The sequence below is a fragment of the Rhinoderma darwinii genome, chromosome 3 (assembly GCF_050947455.1).
Source record: "Rhinoderma darwinii isolate aRhiDar2 chromosome 3, aRhiDar2.hap1, whole genome shotgun sequence".
NCBI lineage: Eukaryota > Metazoa > Chordata > Amphibia > Anura > Rhinodermatidae > Rhinoderma > Rhinoderma darwinii.
Genome location: NC_134689.1, coordinates 1,635,620 through 1,661,204, shown reverse-complemented (window position 1 = coordinate 1,661,204; position 25,585 = coordinate 1,635,620). Strand labels below are relative to the sequence as shown.

Sequence of the window (25,585 nt, the reverse complement as noted above, 5' to 3'; positions counted from 1 at the left end):
GCCACATTCAGACATTCCCTGCTACATTACGGACCGGTTTACTTTTCAGCATCCTAGAAAAGCTGGGTGACAGCCTCAGAGGGCGCTGTTATTGTAGTGTTGGCTGTCACTCAGCTTTCCCAGACTCCTGACCAGCAGAGGGGAGCAGTGGATGTGTAGCTGCTGGGACGGTTTGTCATTCAGTTTCGGGAAAGCTGGGTGTTGTAATGATTGTCACCCAGCTTTCCCAGAATCCCAAGAGTTGTATATAGCAGATAGCAGCGTTCCCAGCGGTGTACAGCGCACGATGACCGGAGCACTCGCGTTTCTTTGGCGCTCAGTTACATCGCGGTATCAGGCGGCGCAGTCCAGCGACATCTCCGATATTTGTAGAACTTTTCTGAATGTTTCTCTTTTCTTCAGATTTCACTGGAAATAAATTTCTTATTGAACGAAAGGAAAAAATCAGCAAATTGTTACTCAGCGGATTTTGTAGTTTTTACAACTTAAATACATTTTGTTCCAAAAGGGAAAGTAACAAACAAGGAATCCAGGACCGCTCCACTTAAAGGGCCAGCCACCATAAAATACAGCATATAATAGTACTGGAGTGATATAAGAGGAGCGGCTGATATCAGTCACACATATGATGTAATGTCTCTGGAGGATATAATAGTACTGGAGTGATATAAGAGGAGCGGCTGATATCAGTCACACATATGATGTAATGTCTCTGGAGGATATAATAGTACTGGAGTGATATAAGAGGAGCGGCTGATATCAGTCACACATATGATGTAATGTCTCTGGAGGATATAATAGTACTGGAGTGATATAAGAGGAGCGGCTGATATCAGTCACACATATGATGTAATGTCTCTGGAGGATATAATAGTACTGGAGTGATATAAGAGGAGCGGCTGATATCAGTCACACATATGATGTAATGTCTCTGGAGGATATAATAGTACTGGAGTGTTATAAGAGGAGCGGCTGATATCAGTCACATATGATGTAATGTCTCTGGAGGATATAATAGTACTGGAGTGATATAAGAGGAGCGGCTGATATCAGTCACACATATGATGTAATGTCTCTGGAGGATATAATAGTGCTGGAGTGATATAAGAGGAGCGGCTGATATCAGTCACATATGATGTAATGTCTGGAGGATATAATAGTACTGGAGTGATATAAGAGGAGCGGCTGATATCAGTCACATATATGATGTAATGTCTCTGGAGGATATAATAGTACTGGAGTGTTATAAGAGGAGCGGCTGATATCAGTCACATATGATGTAATGTCTCTGGAGGATATAATAGTACTGGAGTGTTATAAGAGGAGCGGCTGATATCAGTCACATATGATGTAATGTCTCTGGAGGATATAATAGTACTGGAGTGATATAAGAGGAGCGGCTGATATCAGTCACACATATGATGTAATGTCTCTGGAGGATATAATAGTAGTGGAGTGATATAAGAGGAGCGGCTGATATCAGTCACACATATGATGTAATGTCTCTGGAGGATATAATAGTACTGGAGTGATATAAGAGGAGCGGCTGATATCAGTCACACATATGATGTAATGTCTCTGGAGGATATAATAGTAGTGGAGTGTTATAAGAGGAGCGGCTGATATCAGTCACATATGATGTAATGTCTCTGGAGGATATAATAGTGCTGGAGTGATATAAGAGGAGCGGCTGATATCAGTCACACATATGATGTAATGTCTCTGGAGGATATAATAGTGCTGGAGTGATATAAGAGGAGCGGCTGATATCAGTCACATATGATGTAATGTCTCTGGAGGATATAATAGTACTGGAGTGATAGAGGAGCGGCTGATATCAGTCACACATATGATGTAATGTCTCTGGAGGATATAATAGTGCTGGAGTGTTATAAGAGGAGCGGCTGATATCAGTCACATATGATGTAATGTCTCTGGAGGATATAATAGTACTGGAGTGATATAAGAGGAGCGGCTGATATCAGTCACACATATGATGTAATGTCTCTGGAGGATATAATAGTGCTGGAGTGATATAAGAGGAGCGGCTGATATCAGTCACATATATGATGTAATGTCTCTGGAGGATATAATAGTGCTGGAGTGATATAAGAGGAGCGGCTGATATCAGTCACATATGATGTAATGTCTCTGGAGGATATAATAGTGCTGGAGTGTTATAAGAGGAGCGGCTGATATCAGTCACATATGATGTAATGTCTGGAGGATATAATAGTGCTGGAGTGATATAAGAGGAGCGGCTGATATCAGTCACATATGATGTAATGTCTCTGGAGGATATAATAGTGCTGGAGTGATATAAGAGAAGCGGCTGATATCAATCACATATGATGTAATGTCTCTGGAGGATATAATAGTGCTGGAGTGATATAAGAGGAGCGGCTGATATCAGTCACATATGATGCAATGTCTCTGGAGGATATAATAGTACTGGAGTGATATAAGAGGAGCGGCTGATATCAGTCACATATGATGCAATGTCTCTGGAGGATATAATAGTGCTGGAGTGTTATAAGAGGAGCGGCTGATATCAGTCACACATATGATGTAATGTCTCTGGAGGATATAACAGTACTGGAGTGATATAAGAGGAGCGGCTGATATCAGTCACATATGATGTAATGTCTCTGGAGGATATAATAGTACTGGAGTGTTATAAGAGGAGCGGCTGATATCAGTCACATATGATGTAATGTCTCTGGAGGATATAATAGTACTGGAGTGATATAAGAGGAGCGGCTGATATCAGTCACATATGATGTAATGTCTCTGGAGGATATAATAGTGCTGGAGTGATATAAGAGGAGCGGCTGATATCAGTCACATATGATGCAATGTCTCTGGAGGATATAATAGTGCTGGAGTGTTATAAGAGGAGCGGCTGATATCAGTCACACATATGATGTAATGTCTCTGGAGGATATAATAGTACTGGAGTGATATAAGAGGAGCGGCTGATAGTCACATATGATGCAATGTCTCTGGAGGATATAATAGTGCTGGAGTGATATAAGAGGAGCGGCTGATATCAGTCACATATGATGTAATGTCTCTGGAGGATATAATAGTGCTGGAGTGATATAAGAGGAGCGGCTGATATCAGTCACATATGATGTAATGTCTCTGGAGGATATAATAGTACTGGAGTGATATAAGAGGAGCGGCTGATATCAGTCACACATATGATGTAATGTCTCTGGAGGATATAATAGTACTGGAGTGATATAAGAGGAGCGGCTGATATCAGTCACATATGATGTAATGTCTGGAGGATATAATAGTGCTGGAGTGTTATAAGAGGGGCGGCTGATATCAGTCACATATGATGTAATGTCTCTGGAGGATATAATAGTGCTGGAGTGATATAAGAGGAGCGGCTGATATCAGTCACATATGATGTAATGTCTCTGGAGGATATAATAGTACTGGAGTGTTATAAGAGGAGCGGCTGATATCAGTCACATATGATGTAATGTCTCTGGGGGATATAATAGTACTGGAGTGTTATAAGAGGAGCGGCTGATATCAGTCACATATGATGTAATGTCTCTGGGGGATATAATAGTACTGGAGTGATATAAGAGGAGCGGCTGATATCAGTCACACATATGATGTAATGTCTCTGGAGGATATAATAGTGCTGGAGTGATATAAGAGGAGCGGCTGATATCAGTCACATATGATGTAATGTCTGGAGGATATAATAGTACTGGAGTGATATAAGAGGAGCGGCTGATATCAGTCACATATATGATGTAATGTCTCTGGAGGATATAATAGTACTGGAGTGTTATAAGAGGAGCGGCTGATATCAGTCACATATGATGTAATGTCTCTGGAGGATATAATAGTACTGGAGTGTTATAAGAGGAGCGGCTGATATCAGTCACATATGATGTAATGTCTCTGGAGGATATAATAGTACTGGAGTGATATAAGAGGAGCGGCTGATATCAGTCACACATATGATGTAATGTCTCTGGAGGATATAATAGTAGTGGAGTGATATAAGAGGAGCGGCTGATATCAGTCACACATATGATGTAATGTCTCTGGAGGATATAATAGTACTGGAGTGATATAAGAGGAGCGGCTGATATCAGTCACACATATGATGTAATGTCTCTGGAGGATATAATAGTAGTGGAGTGTTATAAGAGGAGCGGCTGATATCAGTCACATATGATGTAATGTCTCTGGAGGATATAATAGTACTGGAGTGATAGAGGAGCGGCTGATATCAGTCACACATATGATGTAATGTCTCTGGAGGATATAATAGTGCTGGAGTGATATAAGAGGAGCGGCTGATATCAGTCACATATGATGTAATGTCTCTGGAGGATATAATAGTGCTGGAGTGATATAAGAGGAGCGGCTGATATCAGTCACATATGATGTAATGTCTCTGGAGGATATAATAGTACTGGAGTGATATAAGAGGAGCGGCTGATATCAGTCACACATATGATGTAATGTCTCTGGAGGATATAATAGTACTGGAGTGATATAAGAGGAGCGGCTGATATCAGTCACATATGATGTAATGTCTGGAGGATATAATAGTGCTGGAGTGTTATAAGAGGGGCGGCTGATATCAGTCACATATGATGTAATGTCTCTGGAGGATATAATAGTACTGGAGTGTTATAAGAGGAGCGGCTGATATCAGTCACATATGATGTAATGTCTCTGGGGGATATAATAGTACTGGAGTGATATAAGAGGAGCGGCTGATATCAGTCACATATATGATGTAATGTCTCTGGAGGATATAATAGTACTGGAGTGATATAAGAGGAGCGGCTGATATCAGTCACACATATGATGTAATGTCTCTGGAGGATATAATAGTGCTGGAGTGATATAAGAGGAGCGGCTGATATCAGTCACATATGATGTAATGTCTGGAGGATATAATAGTACTGGAGTGATATAAGAGGAGCGGCTGATATCAGTCACATATATGATGTAATGTCTCTGGAGGATATAATAGTACTGGAGTGTTATAAGAGGAGCGGCTGATATCAGTCACATATGATGTAATGTCTCTGGAGGATATAATAGTACTGGAGTGTTATAAGAGGAGCGGCTGATATCAGTCACATATGATGTAATGTCTCTGGAGGATATAATAGTACTGGAGTGATATAAGAGGAGCGGCTGATATCAGTCACACATATGATGTAATGTCTCTGGAGGATATAATAGTAGTGGAGTGATATAAGAGGAGCGGCTGATATCAGTCACATATGATGTAATGTCTCTGGAGGATATAATAGTACTGGAGTGATATAAGAGGAGCGGCTGATATCAGTCACACATATGATGTAATGTCTCTGGAGGATATAATAGTGCTGGAGTGATATAAGAGGAGCGGCTGATATCAGTCACATATGATGTAATGTCTCTGGAGGATATAATAGTGCTGGAGTGTTATAAGAGGAGCGGCTGATATCAGTCACATATGATGTAATGTCTGGAGGATATAATAGTGCTGGAGTGATATAAGAGGAGCGGCTGATATCAGTCACATATGATGTAATGTCTCTGGAGGATATAATAGTGCTGGAGTGATATAAGAGAAGCGGCTGATATCAATCACATATGATGTAATGTCTCTGGAGGATATAATAGTGCTGGAGTGATATAAGAGGAGCGGCTGATATCAGTCACACATATGATGTAATGTCTCTGGAGGATATAATAGTGCTGGAGTGATATAAGAGGAGCGGCTGATATCAGTCACATATGATGCAATGTCTCTGGAGGCTATAATAGTACTGGAGTGATATAAGAGGAGCGGCTGATATCAGTCACATATGATGCAATGTCTCTGGAGGATATAATAGTGCTGGAGTGTTATAAGAGGAGCGGCTGATATCAGTCACACATATGATGTAATGTCTCTGGAGGATATAATAGTACTGGAGTGATATAAGAGGAGCGGCTGATATCAGTCACACATATGATGTAATGTCTCTGGAGGATATAACAGTACTGGAGTGATATAAGAGGAGCGGCTGATATCAGTCACACATATGATGTAATGTCTCTGGAGGATATAATAGTACTGGAGTGATATAAGAGGAGCGGCTGATAGTCACATATGATGCAATGTCTCTGGAGGATATAATAGTGCTGGAGTGATATAAGAGGAGCGGCTGATATCAGTCACATATGATGTAATGTCTCTGGAGGATATAATAGTGCTGGAGTGATATAAGAGGAGCGGCTGATATCAGTCACATATGATGTAATGTCTGGAGGATATAATAGTGCTGGAGTGTTATAAGAGGAGCGGCTGATATCAGTCACATATGATGTAATGTCTCTGGAGGATATAATAGTACTGGAGTGATATAAGAGGAGCGGCTGATATCAGTCACACATATGATGTAATGTCTCTGGAGGATATAATAGTACTGGAGTGTTATAAGAGGAGCGGCTGATATCAGTCACATATGATGTAATGTCTCTAGAGGATATAATAGTGCTGTAGCGTTATAAGAGGGGCGGCTGATATCAGTCACATATGATGTAATGTCTCTGGAGGATATAATAGTACTGGAGTGTTATAAGAGGAGCGGCTGATATCAGTCACACATATGATGTAATGTCTCTGGAGGATATAATAGTACTGGAGTGATATAAGAGGAGTGGCTGATATCAGTCACATATGATGTCATGTCTCTGGAGGATATAATAGTACTGGAGTGATATAAGAGGAGTGGCTGATATCAGTCACATATGATGTCATGTCTCTGGAGGATATAATAGTACTGGAGTGATATAAGAGGAGCGGCTGATATCAGTCACATATGATGTAATGTCTCTGGGGGATATAATAGTACTGGAGTGTTATAAGAGGAGCGGCTGATATCAGTCACATATGATGTAATGTCTCTGGGGGATATAATAGTACTGGAGTGATATAAGAGGAGCGGCTGATATCAGTCACATATATGATGTAATGTCTCTGGAGGATATAATAGTGCTGGAGTGATATAAGAGGAGCGGCTGATATCAGTCACATATGATGTCATGTCTCTGGAGGATATAATAGTGCTGGAGTGATATAAGAGGAGCTGCTGATATCAGTCACACATATGATGTAATGTCTCTGGAGGATATAATAGTACTGGAGTGATATAAGAGGAGCGGCTGATATCAGTCACATATGATGTAATGTCTCTGGGGGATATAATAGTACTGGAGTGATATAAGAGGAGCGGCTGATATCAGTCACACATATGATGTAATGTCTCTGGAGGATATAATAGTGCTGGAGTGATATAAGAGGAGCGGCTGATATCAGTCACACATATGATGTAATGTCTCTGGAGGATATAATAGTACTGGAGTGATATAAGAGGAGCGGCTGATATCAGTCACACATATGATGTAATGTCTCTGGAGGATATAATAGTACTGGAGTGTTATAAGAGGAGCGGCTGATATCAGTCACACATATGATGTAATGTCTCTGGAGGATATAATAGTACTGGAGTGATATAAGAGGAGCGGCTGATATCAGTCACATATGATGTAATGTCTCTGGAGGATATAATAGTACTGGAGTGTTATAAGAGGAGCGGCTGATATCAGTCACATATGATGTAATGTCTCTGGAGGATATAATAGTACTGGAGTGATATAAGAGGAGCGGCTGATATCAGTCACACATATGATGTAATGTCTCTGGAGGATATAATAGTGCTGGAGTGTTATAGGAGGAGCGGCTGATATCAGTCACACATATGATGTAATGTCTCTGGAGGATATAATAGTACTGGAGTGATATAAGAGGAGCGGCTGATATCAGTCACACATATGATGTAATGTCTCTGGAGGATATAATAGTACTGGAGTGATATAAGAGGAGCGGCTGATATCAGTCACATATATGATGTAATGTCTCTGGAGGATATAATAGTACTGGAGTGTTATAAGAGGAGCGGCTGATATCAGTCACATATATGATGTAATGTCTCTGGAGGATATAATAGTACTGGAGTGATATAAGAGGAGCGGCTGATATCAGTCACACATATGATGTAATGTCTCTGGAGGATATAATAGTACTGGAGTGATATAAGAGGAGCGGCTGATATCAGTCACACACATGATGTAATGTCTCTGGAGGATATAATAGTACTGGAGTGATATAAGAGGAGCGGCTGATATCAGTCACATATATGATGTAATGTCTCTGGAGGATATAATAGTACTGGAGTGATATAAGAGGAGCGGCTGATATCAGTCACATGTGATGTAATGTCTCTGGGGGATATAATAGTGCTGGAGTGATATAAGAGGAGCGGCTGATATCAGTCACATGTGATGTAATGTCTCTGGAGGATATAATAGTGCTGGAGTGTTATAAGAGGAGCGGCTGATATCAGTCACATATGATGTAATGTCTCTGGAGGATATAATAGTACTGGAGTGATATAAGAGGAGCGGCTGATATCAGTCACACATATGATGTAATGTCTCTGGAGGATATAATAGTACTGGAGTGTTATAAGAGGAGCGGCTGATATCAGTCACATATGATGTAATGTCTCTGGAGGATATAATAGTACTGGAGTGTTATAAGAGGAGCGGCTGATATCAGTCACATATGATGTAATGTCTCTGGAGGATATAATAGTACTGGAGTGATATAAGAGGAGCGGCTGATATCAGTCACACATATGATGTCATGTCTCTGGAGGATATAATAGTGCTGGAGTGTTATAAGAGGAGCGGCTGATATCAGTCACACATATGATGTAATGTCTCTGGAGGATATAAATTCCCACAATTGATTTTTAGACAAACAGAACAGCACCCCCTAGTGGTCAAATAGGCATAAAGAAGTGGACAGCTCCATACTGGGAGCCATATTGTTCTGACCAGATATACAGCGGATGATTGATGTGATCTTCAGCCGCTTCCTGTATGCAGCCCCCTCCTCTGATAACTCAGTGTGTTCCCAGGTGCAGTTCCCTCTGTGGCCTGTAGGGGTCACTGTGAAGGTTTATAGCCAGTGACCACTTTCCTCCTTAGACTGCAGGTGATTAGTGAGCGATCATTCTTCAAACTAAAAATATATTGTATAAATGAGCGGAGACTTTTCCTCGCCGTGTCCGGTTCTCGCCACGATCTCTGTATATTTATTTCTAGAAGGAGAATCCCTCTAAGAGCGTTGTATATGGGGGAGGGGCATGGACCTTGTCCATGGCGTCCATTGCTCACAGCGTCTTAGTGGGGGAGGGGTCGTGAACTGTTTAGCCGCAGACAATGTATCCGTTTTTATATAAGGAATGTTCCGCTAATTCTTTGACCGTTTCCCAGGTACCCCGGAAAGCCTGGCGGAGAAGGAGCGTCAGCTCATGGGGATGATAAATCAGCTGACCAGTCTGCGAGAACAGCTGCTGGCGGCGCACGATGAGCAGAAGAAACTCGCCGCCTCGCAGATCGAGAAACAGCGGCAGCAGATGGAACTGGCCAAACAGCAGCAAGAACAGGTGAGTCCACATGACCGCCCCCCCCCGGGGGTCACCGCGTGTTCCCGTAATCCGAGGCCCGCGCTGGCAGTCAGGACGCGCGCCGTCACGAGACGCTCTGACCAGCAACTTTGGCGCAACTCTGCCGACTCGCACTGAGCTCAGGGCTGGAGGGCGACATTTCCGTTACAACGTCACAAAATAAATTCACAATCCGCGGAAGACGATGGGGAAATATCGATGGAGTGCGATGGCGACTTACAATAGCGCCATAGTAGCGCAGCTTCTTCATTGACTTCTACTGGGGATAAATGGCGACTTTCACGACTTTACGCCGGAAGGTCGGACTTGCTGCGCTTCTCGTTAATGGCGAACAGCGAAAAAACGTATTGACATGTTTTGTTTTTTCCTCCATGTTTGGCGTCAATAACCGTTCACCGTATTTTGTTTTGTAGATTGCGAGACAACAGCAGCAGCTCCTGCAGCAGCAGCACAAAATCAACCTGCTCCAACAGCAAATACAGGTCAGGAACACTCCAACTGTCCTTAAAGGGGAACTCCACCTACATGTACCTCCGGTCACGGGATCGATGTATAGCCTTAAAACAATGAGCGAGCCCCCCAATCCGCTGCTGGCAAATGGCGGCGCTCTATCCCTGCGTCTGCAATCCCAGAATGCTCTGCGGCACCTTCGTTTTGGGGATCTGGGTAGATTTTCCGGTTCTGGACCCCACAAATGTTATGTTCTCACAGGAGCTAAAATGAGGTGGAGTCCCCTTTAAATCTTTTATCACGGTAATCTGTCTCTTTTAGCGTTTATTACCGGCGTCACCTGATATAATCGTCACCGTATATGGATTTATTGTGAAAATTCCGCAGCAGAGCGCCGTGGCCATAATGGGCCGCACACATCATACGTTTTATTACCAACCGTGTGGGTGGCGGTCGCCGCCTTGCAACAGCTATTGAGCCTTCGCTGGTTCGCGATTGACTATAAAATAAACAATTGCGCACAATCGCTCGTATGTGTTTTTATTCAAAAGTTCCCATGAGGCTCCGCCCATTTCTAACAATTTGACGTCCATTCCGACCGTGCGTTAATATTTCGTATCCGAATGGCGGTGGTTTATTTTTTCTCTATAATATTCTGCCGCCTGTTTCAATGTTTCAGATGAAAAAAAAATCACAAGAGGCAACAAACTCGTGGCGACCGCGCTGCGCACTCATTAGGACGCCGTGGTCCGAGGCGCCTGTCACAGTCCTAATTGGGACACGATTGTATAAAGGCCGTAAAAAGAACTGGGGGGTCGCCGCGACCTTAGGGGACATCTGTTTAAATCCTGGTAGATATTGGGAAGAAATGAGTATTATGAGGAGCACGCAGAAAGAATGGCGCGGCCACTGGTCACAATCACGCCTTACCAGAACTAACCGACTCGCCATCTGTCCGCCATTAGAACATAATAGGCAAAAAAAAAAAAGTGTAAGTTGGACCTCCGATGTGTGATGAATCAACCAATATGGCGATGGGTGAGCGGTCGGACCGATAATCGATACTCCCGTGTTGCGGTTGCGAGTTGTTACAATTGTTGCGGCTTTTTTGAGAACGGCGGCTGCGCCATTGATGATGATTTTATATATGTGTGCGGCGCCAGCGCCGGCGTCCTCTTCGGGATGGGATCGGTTGTTACAATGTTACGTAGATACTTTCGGACCGTGGCGCCGCGCCCAGCTGCTCATCAGGAGGACGCGCTGTCCCAGCCGGTGGTGTGCGGGAGCAGCTGTTTTCCCGCATCTTGTAAACATGGGGACGGCCTCGTCGCAGCCTCCAGTTCCGTCCTCGGCCTCTTTTCCCATGACTCGCCAACCTTTTCCCAAAGACGTGAGCGCGCCGGCGCAGCGGCCGGGACAATAGTTTCTCACAGAAGCTGCACAGCTGATGAGCGATCACTTATCAGAATAGACCCCGCCCTCAGATAATCGCCTGGGAACCCGCACATCAAAAAACAAAAGGGACAAGGGTGGGAGAGACCCCGGCAGAGGGGGAGGGGCGCTTCTCAGAGGGGTTAACCCCTTCAGCACCACCATGCCCCCATCTCCGGGGGGGGGGGGGGGCGACTCTGCTGTAGTCACATCTTGAAGACATTATTATTACATTGTACTGAGGGGTTTAATAATGACATCATCGGTCACCGCTCCGGAACATGTCCGTCCAGCGTTTCGCTTCAAAGGCGTTTCTGTAACTTAGATAAAAATATAAAAGACGACGACGACTTCTATAGAGATCAGAGCGGCGGAAGAAACAATATAACCGAGATTGTCAATGGCTGATTGTGGGCAGACGGACGCTGGGAACTAACTGTACATTACATGACATCACAGTATATTATATTATGTTACATGACATCACAGTATATTATATTATGTTACATTGTATGACATCACAGTATATTATATTATGTTACATGACATCACAGTATATTATATTATGTTACATTACATGACATCACAGTATATTATATTACATTACATCACATCACAGTATATTATATTATGTTACATTACATGACATCACTGTATATTATATTATGTTACATTATGACATCACAGTATATTATATTATGTTACATGACATCACAGTATATTATATTATGTTACATTATGACATCACAGTATATTATATTATGTTACATGACATCACAGTATATTATATTACGTTACATGACATCACAGTATATTATATTATGTTACATTGTATGACATCACAGTATATTATAATGTTACATGACATCACAGTATATTATATTATGTTACATGACATCACAGTATATTATATTATGTTACATGACATCACAGTATATTATATTACATTACATGACATCACTGTATATTATATTATGTTACATTACATGACATCACAGTATATTATATTATGTTACATTACATGACATCACAGTATATTATATTATGTTACATGACATCACAGTATATTATATTATGTTACATTGTATGACATCACAGTATATTATATTATGTTACATGACATCACAGTATATTATATTATGTTACATTACATGACATCACAGTATATTATATTACATTACATCACATCACAGTATATTATATTATGTTACATTACATGACATCACTGTATATTATATTATGTTACATTATGACATCACAGTATATTATATTATGTTACATGACATCACAGTATATTATATTATGTTACATTATGACATCACAGTATATTATATTATGTTACATGACATCACAGTATATTATATTACGTTACATGACATCACAGTATATTATATTATGTTACATTGTATGACATCACAGTATATTATAATGTTACATGACATCACAGTATATTATATTATGTTACATGACATCACAGTATATTATATTATGTTACATGACATCACAGTATATTATATTACATTACATGACATCACTGTATATTATATTATGTTACATTACATGACATCACAGTATATTATATTATGTTACATTACATGACATCACAGTATATTATATTATGTTACATGACATCACAGTATATTATATTATGTTACATTGTATGACATCACAGTATATTATATTATGTTACATGACATCACAGTATATTATATTATGTTACATTACATGACATCACAGTATATTATATTACATTACATCACATCACAGTATATTATATTATGTTACATTACATGACATCACTGTATATTATATTATGTTACATTATGACATCACAGTATATTATATTATGTTACATGACATCACAGTATATTATATTATGTTACATTATGACATCACAGTATATTATATTATGTTACATGACATCACAGTATATTATATTACGTTACATGACATCACAGTATATTATATTATGTTACATTGTATGACATCACAGTATATTATAATGTTACATGACATCACAGTATATTATATTATGTTACATGACATCACAGTATATTATATTATGTTACATGACATCACAGTATATTATATTATGTTACATTGTATGACATCACAGTATATTATATTATGTTACATGACATCACAGTATATTATATTATGTTACATTGTATGACATCACAGTATATTATATTATGTTACATTACATGACATCACAGTATATTATATTATGTTACATTGTATGACATCACAGTATATTATATTATGTTACATTATATGACATCACAGTATATTATATTATGTTACATTATATGACATCACAGTATATTATATTATGTTACATTATATGACATCACAGTATATTATATTATGTTACATTATATGACATCACAGTATATTATATTATGTTACATTATGACATCACAGTATATTATATTATGTTACATGACATCACTGTATATTATATTATGTTACATGACATCACAGTATATTATATTATGTTACATTGTATGACATCACAGTATATTATATTATGTTACATTGTATGACATCACAGTATATTATATTATGTTACATTGTATGACATCACAGTATATTATATTATGTTACATTATATGACATCACAGTATATTATATTATGTTACATTATATGACATCACAGTATATTATATTATGTTACATTATATGACATCACAGTATATTATATTATGTTACATTATATGACATCACAGTATATTATATTATGTTACATTATGACATCACAGTATATTATATTATGTTACATGACATCACTGTATATTATATTATGTTACATGACATCACAGTATATTATATTATGTTACATTGTATGACATCACAGTATATTATATTATGTTACATTGTATGACATCACAGTATATTATATTATGTTACATTGTATGACATCACAGTATATTATATTATGTTACATTGTATGACATCACAGTATATTATATTATGTTACATTGTATGACATCACAGTATATTATATTATTTTACATGACATCACAGTATATTATATTATGTTACATGACATCACAGTATATTATATTATGTTACATGACATCACAGTATATTATATTATGTTACATTGTATGACATCACAGTATATTATATTATGTTACATGACATCACAGTATATTATATTATGTTACATTGTATGACATCACAGTATATTATATTATGTTACATTACATGACATCACTGTATATTATATTATATTATGTTACATGACATCACAGTATATTATATTATGTTACATGACATCACAGTATATTATATTATGTTACATTGTATGACATCACAGTATATTATATTATGTTACATGACATCACAGTATATTATATTATGTTACATTGTATGACATCACAGTATATTATATTATGTTACATTGTATGACATCACAGTATATTATGTTACATTGTATGACATCACAGTATATTATATTATGTTACATTGTATGACATCACAGTATATTATATTATTTTACATGACATCACAGTATATTATATTATGTTACATGACATCACAGTATATTATATTATGTTACATGACATCACAGTATATTATATTATGTTACATGACATCACAGTATATTATATTATGTTACATGACATCACAGTATATTATATTATGTTACATGACATCACAGTATATTATATTATGTTACATTGTATGACATCACAGTATATTATATTATGTTACATTACATGACATCACTGTATATTATATTATATTATGTTACATGACATCACAGTATATTATATTATGTTACATGACATCACAGTATATTATATTATGTTACATTGTATGACATCACAGTATATTATATTATGTTACATTACATGACATCACAGTATATTATATTATGTTACATTACATGACATCACAGTATATTATATTATGTTACATTGTATGACATCACAGTATATTATATTATGTTACATTGTATGACATCACAGTATATTATATTATGTTACATTGTATGACATCACAGTATATTATATTATGTTACATTGTATGACATCACAGTATATTATATTATGTTACATTGTATGACATCACAGTATATTATATTATTTTACATGACATCACAGTATATTATATTATGTTACATGACATCACAGTATATTATATTATGTTACATGACATCACAGTATATTATATTATGTTACATGACATCACAGTATATTATATTATGTTACATGACATCACAGTATATTATATTATGTTACATGACATCACAGTATATTATATTATGTTACATTACATGACATTACATGACATCACTGTATATTATATTATATTATGTTACATGACATCACAGTATATTATATTATGTTACATTATATGACATCACAGTATATTATATTATGTTACATTATATGACATCACAGTATATTATATTATGTTACATTATGACATCACAGTATATTATATTATGTTACATGACATCACTGTATATTATATTATGTTACATGACATCACAGTATATTATATTATGTTACATTGTATGACATCACAGTATATTATATTATGTTACATTGTATGACATCACAGTATATTATATTATGTTACATTGTATGACATCACAGTATATTATATTATGTTACATTATATGACATCACAGTATATTATATTATGTTACATTATATGACATCACAGTATATTATATTATGTTACATTATATGACATCACAGTATATTATATTATGTTACATTATATGACATCACAGTATATTATATTATGTTACATTATGACATCACAGTATATTATATTATGTTACATGACATCACTGTATATTATATTATGTTACATGACATCACAGTATATTATATTATGTTACATTGTATGACATCACAGTATATTATATTATGTTACATTGTATGACATCACAGTATATTATATTATGTTACATTGTATGACATCACAGTATATTATATTATGTTACATTGTATGACATCACAGTATATTATATTATGTTACATTGTATGACATCACAGTATATTATATTATTTTACATGACATCACAGTATATTATATTATGTTACATGACATCACAGTATATTATATTATGTTACATTGTATGACATCACAGTATATTATATTATGTTACATGACATCACAGTATATTATATTATGTTACATTGTATGACATCACAGTATATTATATTATGTTACATTGTATGACATCACAGTATATTATATTATGTTACATTGTATGACATCACAGTATATTATATTATGTTACATTGTATGACATCACAGTATATTATATTATTTTACATGACATCACAGTATATTATATTATGTTACATGACATCACAGTATATTATATTATGTTACATGACATCACAGTATATTATATTATGTTACATTGTATGACATCACAGTATATTATATTATGTTACATGACATCACAGTATATTATATTATGTTACATGACATCACAGTATATTATATTATGTTACATTGTATGACATCACAGTATATTATATTATGTTACATTACATGACATCACTGTATATTATATTATGTTACATTGTATGACATCACAGTATATTATATTATTTTACATGACATCACAGTATATTATATTATGTTACATTGTATGACATCACAGTATATTATATTATGTTACATTGTATGACATCACAGTATATTATATTATGTTACATTGTATGACATCACAGTATATTATATTATTTTACATGACATCACAGTATATTATATTATGTTACATGACATCACAGTATATTATATTATGTTACATGACATCACAGTATATTATATTATGTTACATTGTATGACATCACAGTATATTATATTATGTTACATTACATGACATCACAGTATATTATATTATGTTACATTACATGACATCACAGTATATTATATTATGTTACATTGTATGACATCACAGTATATTATATTATGTTACATTGTATGACATCACAGTATATTATATTATGTTACATTGTATGACATCACAGTATATTATATTATGTTACATTGTATGACATCACAGTATATTATATTATGTTACATTGTATGACATCACAGTATATTATATTATGTTACATGACATCACAGTATATTATATTATGTTACATTGTATGACATCACAGTATATTATATTATGTTACATGACATCACAGTATATTATATTATGTTACATGACATCACAGTATATTATATTATGTTACATTACATGACATTACATGACATCACTGTATATTATATTATATTATGTTACATGACATCACAGTATATTATATTATGTTACATGACATCACAGTATATTATATTATGTTACATGACATCACAGTATATTATATTATGTTACTTTTGGATTAGAATTTGAAATTTCAATCACATTTTATGATTATTTACATCATATTACATTATATCTCAAAATGTTACGCTGTATTATATAATATAATGTAATCTCTTCCATTTGGGAGAAGAGAGTATTGTGCCCCCCGTACGTAACCGTACACCGCGCTCCCGATATAATAACCGTACACCGCGCTCCTGATATAATAACCGTACACCGCGCTCCCGATATAATAACCGTACACCGCGCTCCCGATATAATAACCGTACACCGCGCTCCTGATATAATAACCGTACACCGCGCTCCCGATATAATAACCGTACACCGCGCTCCTGATATAATAACCGTACACCGCGCTCCCGATATAATAACCGTACACCGCGCTCCCGATATAATAACCGTACACCGCGCTCCCGATATAATAACCGTACACCGCGCTCCTGATATAATAACCGTACACCGCGCTCCCGATATAATAACCGTACACCGCGCTCCCGATATAATAACCGTACACCGCGCTCCCGATATAATAACCGTACACCGCGCTCCCGATATAATAACCGTACACCGCGCTCCTGATATAATAACCGTACACCGCGCTCCCGATATAATAACCGTACACCGCGCTCCTGATATAATAACCGTACACCGCGCTCCCGATATAATAACCGTACACCGCGCTCCCGATATAATAACCGTACACCGCGCTCCCGATATAATAACCGTACACCGCGCTCCCGATATAATAACCGTACACCGCGCTCCTGATATAATAACCGTACACCGCGCTCCTGATATAATAACCGTACACCGCGCTCCTGATATAATAACCGTACACCGCGCTCCTGATATAATAACCGTACACCGCGCTCCCGATATAATAACCGTACACCGCGCTCCCGATATAATAACCGTACACCGCGCTCCCGATATAATAACCGTACACCGCGCTCCTGATATAATAACCGTACACCGCGCTCCCGATATAATAACCGTACACCGCGCTCCCGATATAATAACCGTACACCGCGCTCCCGATATAATAACCGTACACCGCGCTCCTGATATAATAACCGTACACCGCGCTCCCGATATAATAACCGTACACCGCGCTCCCGATATAATAACCGTACACCGCGCTCCCGATATAATAACCGTACACCGCGCTCCCGATATAATAACCGTACACCGCGCTCCTGATATAATAACCGTACACCGCGCTCCCGATATAATAACCGTACACCGCGCTCCTGATATAATAACCGTACACCGCGCTCCCGATATAATAACCGTACACCGCGCTCCCGATATAATAACCGTACACCGCGCTCCCGATATAATAACCGTACACCGCGCTCCTGATATAATAACCGTACACCGCGCTCCCGATATAATAACCGTACACCGCGCTCCCGATATAATAACCGTACACCGCGCTCCCGATATAATAACCGTACACCGCGCTCCCGATATAATAACCGTACACCGCGCTCCCGATATAATAACCGTACACCGCGCTCCCGATATAATAACCGTACACCGCGCTCCCGATATAATAACCGTACACCGCGCTCCCGATATAATAACCGTACACCGCGCTCCCGATATAATAACCGTACACCGCGCTCCTGATATAATAACCGTACACCGCGCTCCTGATATAATAACCGTACACCGCGCTCCTGATATAATAACCGTACACCGCGCTCCCGATATAATAACCGTACACCGCGCTCCCGATATAATAACCGTACACCGCGCTCCCGATATAATAACCGTACACCGCGCTCCCGATATAATAACCGTACACCGCGCTCCCGATATAATAACCGTACACCGCGCTCCCGATATAATAACCGTACACCGCGCTCCCGATATAATAACCGTACACCGCGCTCCCGATATAATAACCGTACACCGCGCTCCCGATATAATAACCGTACACCGCGCTCCCGATATAATAACCGTACACCGCGCTCCCGATATAATAACCGTACACCGCGCTACTGATATAATAACCGTACACCGCGCTCCTGATATAATAACCGTACACCGCGCTCCTGATATAATAACCGTACACCGCGCTCCTGATATAATAACCGTACACCGCGCTCCTGATATAATAACCGTACACCGCGCTCCCGATATAATAACCGTACACCGCGCTCCCGATATAATAACCGTACACCGCGCTCCCGATATAATAACCGTACACCGCGCTCCTGATATAATAACCGTACACCGCGCTCCCGATATAACAACCGTACACCGCGCTCCCGATATAATAACCGTACACCGCGCTCCCGATATAATAACCGTACACCGCGCTCCCGATATAATAACCGTACACCGCGCTCCCGATATAATAACCGTACACCGCATTCTCTTCCGGATCTTTTCCTGTTTCGGTCTGGCTGCCGCTGAGTGACGAGTGTCACAACGTGTTTTCTTTAAGCTGAAGAGTAAAATACCGGTGTCTGTCGCTGCAGTGATTGCGCTTTGTACACATGTGACAACCGCCGCAGCTGTGACTGACGGATAAATACAGAGCTGGAATCACTGATAGAGGAACATTCTGTGAGAGCGGAGGAGGCACCGAACCATATGTGATACCAGATATAGCAGAGCTCAGTTATCACTGTGTTATCTGTGGTGTTACATAGGACTGCAGGTAACACTACTACATTATCTGTACCCAGAGAGTTATCACTGTGTTATCTGTGGTGTTACATAGGACTGCAGGTAACACTACTACATTATCTGTACCCAGAGAGTTATCACTGTGTTATCTGTGGTGTTACATAGGACTGCAGGTAACATCTACTACATTATCTGTACTTGGAGAGTTATCACTGTGTTCTCTGTGGTGTTACATAGGACTGCAGGTAACACTACTACATTATCTGTACCCAGAGAGTTATCACTGTGTTATCTGTGGTGTTACATAGGACTGCAGGTAACTACTACATTATCTGTACTCAGAGAGTTATCACTGTGTTATCTGTGGTGTTACATAGGACTGCAGGTAACTACTACATTATCTGTACTCAGAGAGCTATCACTGTGTGTTATCTGTGGTGTTACATAGGACTGCAGGTAACATCTACTACATTATCTGTAATCAGAGAGTTATCACTGTGTTATCTGTGGTGTTACATAGGACTGCAGGTGACATCTACTACATTATCTGTACTCAGAGAGTTATCACTGTGTGTTATCTGTGGTGTTACATAGGACTGCAGGTAACATCTACTACATTATCTGTACCCAGAGAGTTATCACTGTGTTATCTGTGGTGTTACATAGGACTGCAGGTGACATCTACTACATTCTCTGTACTCAGAGTTATTACCATGCAGGATTCTATGAGCTTTAGATGACAAGTTCAGCTCTGCTACATTTGTATATACATAGTCCTTCCGGCCCCTCGCTGCACGTTGTTCGGTTCTATAGCCGCACCGGCGTTTTTGGCACCCGGCGCTTTTGATGGAGTGAATAGTAATTAGCAATAGAGAAATAATAGAAATCAGGTTCTCGGTGAAGTTGCGCTCACACGGCGGCGGCGGTTATTGTCGTTGTCCTTGAGATAAGACGCAGGAACAAAAAAACCTCCACAATATGGAAACAAAGCAGATAATTATTGCTGCACTAAAGTGCCGGGAACTGCGGTCCTCAATGCGGAGTCCTGAACACGCGGCGTCGCCGTCACATTGATATTAATCAACCGAGCAAAGAAGAGAGGGGAAAGAGGGTGAAGTGAGGGGAAACAGAGGGGGAAGAGGGTGAAGTGAGGGGAAAGAGAGGGGGAAGAGGGTGGAAAGGGGGGGAAGTGAGGGGAAAAGAGAGGGGAAGTGAGGGGAAAAAGAGAGGTGAAGTGAGGGAAAAAAAAGGTGAAGTGAGGGGAAAGAGGGTGAAAAGAGGGGGAAGTAAGGGAAAAGAGGGTAAAGAGAGGGGAAAAAGAGAAGGAAGAGAGGAGAAAAGAGGGGAAGTGAGGGAAAAGAGGGGAAGTGAGGGGCAAGAGAAGGGGAAAGAAGAGGAAGTGAGGGTATAGTGAGGGAAAAGAGAGGGGAAGTGAGGGAAAAGAGGGGAAGTGAGGGAAAAGAGGGGAAGTGAGGGAAAAGAGGGGAAGTGAGGGAAAAGAGAGGAGAAGTGAGGGGAAAGAGAGGAGAAGTGAGGGGAAAGAGGAGAAGTGAGTGGAAAGAGAGGGGAAGTGAGTGGAAAGAGAGGGGAAGTGAGGGTATAGTGAGGGGAAAGAAGGGGAAAGAAGAGGAAGTGAGGGAAAAGAGAGGGGAAGTGAGGGAAAAGAGAGAGGGGAAGTGAGGGAAAAGAGAGAGGGGAAGTGAGGGAAAAGAGAGAGGGGAAGTGAGGGAAAAGAGAGAGGGGAAGTGAGGGAAAAGAGAGAGGGGAAGTGAGGGAAAAGAGGGGAAGTGAGGCAAAAGAGAGAGGGGAAGTGAGGGAAAAGAGAGGGGAAGTGAGGAAAAAGAGAGAGGGGAAGTGAGTGGAAAGAGAGGGGAAGTGAGTGGAAAGAGGGGGAAGTGAGGGAAAAGTTAGGGGAAGTGAGGGAAGAGAGAGGGGAAGTGAGGGAAAAGAGGGGAAGTGAGGGAAAAGAGAGAGAGGAAGTGAGTGGAAAAAAGAGAGGGGAAAGAGAGTAGAAGTGAGTGAGTGGAAAGAGTGGGGAAGTGAGGTAAAAGAGAGGGGAAGTGAGGTAAAAGAGAGGGGAAGTGAGGTAAAAGAGAGGGGAAGTGAGGTAAAAGAGAGGGGAAGTGAGGGAAAAGAGAGAGGGGAAGGGGAAATAGGGGATGAGAGGGGGAAAAGAGGGTAAAGAGAGGAAGTGAGGGGAAATAGAGAAGGAAAGTGAGGGAAAAGAGAGGGGAAGTGAGGGGAAAGAGAGGGGAAGTGAGGGGAAAGAGCAGGGGAAAGAAGAGGAAGTGAGGGAAAAGAGGGGGAAGTGAGGGTATAGTGAGGGAAAAGAGAGGGGAAGTGAGGGAAAAGAGAGGGGAAGTGAGTGGAAAAGAGAGGGGAAGTGAGTGGAAAGAGAGGGGAAGTGAGTGGAAAGAGAGGAGAAGTGAGTGGAAAGAGAGGGGAAGTGAGTGGAAAGAGAGGGGAAGTGAGGTAAAAGAGAGGGGAAGTGAGGGAAAAGAGAGGGGAAGGGGAAATAGGGGATGAGAGGGGGAAAAGAGGGTAAAGAGAGGAAGTGAGGGGAAATAGAGAAGGAAAGTGAGGGAAAAGAGAGGGGAAGTGAGGGGAAAGAGAGGGGAAGTGAGGGGAAAGAGCAGGGGAAAGAAGAGGAAGTGAGGGAAAAGAGGGGGAAGTGAGGGTATAGTGAGGGAAAAGAGAGGGGAAGTGAGGGAAAAGAGAGAGGGGAAGTGAGTGGAAAGAGAGGGGAAGTGAGTGGAAAGAGAGGGGAAGTGAGTGGAAAGAGAGGGGAAGTGAGTGGAAAGAGAGGGGAAGTGAGTGGAAAGAGGGGGAAGTGAGGGTATAGTGATGGAAAAGTTAGGGGAAGTGAGGGAAAAGAGAGAGGGGAAGTGAGTGGAAAGAGAGGGGAAGTGAGTGGAAAGAGAGGGGAAGTGAGTGGAAAGAGGAAAAAGAGAGGGTAAAGAGAGGGTAAAGAGAGGGTAAAGAGAGAGGGGAAGTGAGGGAAAAGAGAGAGGGGAAGTGAGGGGAAAGAGAGGAGAAGTGAGGGGGAAAGAGAGGAGAAGTGAGGGAAAAGAGAGGGGAAGTGGGGGAAGTGAGGGAAAAGATGGGAAGAGAGAGGCTACTGGACGCCTGTAACATGTATAAAGGAGCGCTCTCACATAGTGAGGAAATGTGGGTGTGTGTACATTCATATGTCCATGTGTGTGTATATATTCGTGTGTGTGTGTGTGTATATTCATGTGTGTGATGTGTGTTCATATATCCGTGTGTGTGTGATGTGTGTATATTCCCGTGTGTATATATTCGTGTATGTGTGTGTGTGTGTGTGTGTATGTATATGTGTGTATGTGTATATATATTTGTGTGTGTTTGTATATTTGTGTGTGTGTGTATATTCGTGTGTGTGTGTGTATATTCGTGTGTGTGTGTGTGTATATTCGTGTGTGTGTGTGTGTGTATGTATATTCGGGTGTGTGTATATTCGGGTGTGTGTGTGTGTATTTGTGTGTATGTGTATATTCGTGTGTGTATTCATGCGTGTGTGTATTCATGTGTGTATATTCATGTGTGTGTATATTAGTGTGTGTGTGTGTATGTGTATATTCGTGTGTGTGTATATTTGTGTGTGTGTGTGTATATTCATGTGTGTATATTCGTGTGTGTGTATATTTGTGTGTTTGTGTGTGTGTATGTGTGTTAGTGTGTGTGTGTGTGTGTGTATATTCATGTGTGTATATTCGTGTGTGTGTGTATGTGTATATTCGTGTGTGTGTGTGTGTGTGTATATTCGTGTGTGTGTGTGTGTGTATATTTGTGTGTGTGTGTGTGTGTGTGTGTGTGTGACTGACTGGTGTTTGTGTCTCTACAGATCTATAATTGGGACACTTGTCCTTCATGCAATAACATTATTGCTGCGCTTCCCCTTTAAATACCTCTGGAGTGGAGACGCCTCGTCCAGGATTTGCGCGCTGTATTGGGCTGATTATCGCTCGTTCGCGCCGCACCCCCTCATTTCTGCACAGAAGATCCTGTTTTCTCCCCGTTGTTACGAGTAATTAGGAGAAATCGCCGTTTTCCCTCCGCTCGCCGGTCGGATCTGGCCGCGGTTCGCTTCATTTCGACAGACTCAGTTAGTCGCCACTTTTGCAGGATTTTCGCACCTGTTCACAGTGGGAACAAACAAATAGTTTTGTTTTCTTCGTCATTGTTTCTTGGCGTTTAGGGCCCGGCGGCTTTTACCGAAATCACTCATAACGCACAAGGAGGACGGCGAATCCGAAAAGATCCCCTCGCCCCCGACTGTAGGAAGCAAAACGGCCCATTGCTTTGGGAGAACTACAAGTCCCAGCACTCCTGGTCATCTGCACAGATTCACATTGTAGAGGCGTGAATACTTATTATCTACATCCAATATTCCAGAGTCGCCGACTTCATTGAATTATTGGCAGCAATGGGAAGCAGTGACACCTAGTGGACGGCTCTACATGAAAAACAACACAACTTGTGTTTGCTATTTTATTCTTACTTTGCATCACATTGATACATTGTATATCATTCCTCCGGGGTTAAATGGGCCGCAGCCCAGGGTCTGACATCTGCCAGGTGATGGGGTCCGGGGGTGCTCTCTTGCCTGAAGATGACTGCACAGAAGTCGTAGTCAGGGGCCCCGAATCCTGTTAGTCCCAGCACGGGACCTATGAGTCTCATCATCTCCTGCAATGCTGAATACTTCTTGAATGCACTTCCAATAGTTACCATCCCCCACCCCGGACCCGTGTGGCCCCTATCAGAGCAGTAACTTCATGTTATTGTGTATTGGGGGCCCCCACCTGCCATGTGCCATTTATAATACTGGTGGCCTTCGGGCCCCTTAGGCTCCAGGGCTTGGCTGCCACACTGTATTTTCTCCATCCTTCCCCCCTCGCCTGCAGAGCTCACACTCATGAGATGACATTCAGAGTTGGCTGTGGTGACAGCGGGGACGGTCGGATGCCATTTATATGATACTCGGAGAATATTTTCTGCCGCTCTCCCTCGCCGCTCGTTACCCGCCCCTCCATGTGCGTCCATTGTTGTCCCGTTCTTCGCTTCGAGATTATAACAGGTGTTTCTTTCACGCGTCCGAGCGGCGAGACGAGGACTCCGGAGCCTCCGATCC

General features: G+C 40.0%; 1 protein-coding gene across 2 annotated transcripts in view; it reads left to right on the top strand.

The window, feature by feature from the left end:
• The window catches only part of SOX5 (SRY-box transcription factor 5), a 343,282-nt gene that overhangs the window by 220,462 nt on the left and 97,235 nt on the right, over positions 1-25,585 (top strand). For both annotated transcript variants that reach the window (XM_075855646.1, XM_075855645.1), the window contains 2 exons: positions 9,364-9,536; positions 9,971-10,039. In XM_075855646.1, the coding sequence (XP_075711761.1) occupies positions 9,364-9,536; positions 9,971-10,039 (242 nt within the window). The remainder of the gene's footprint in view (positions 1-9,363; positions 9,537-9,970; positions 10,040-25,585) is intronic.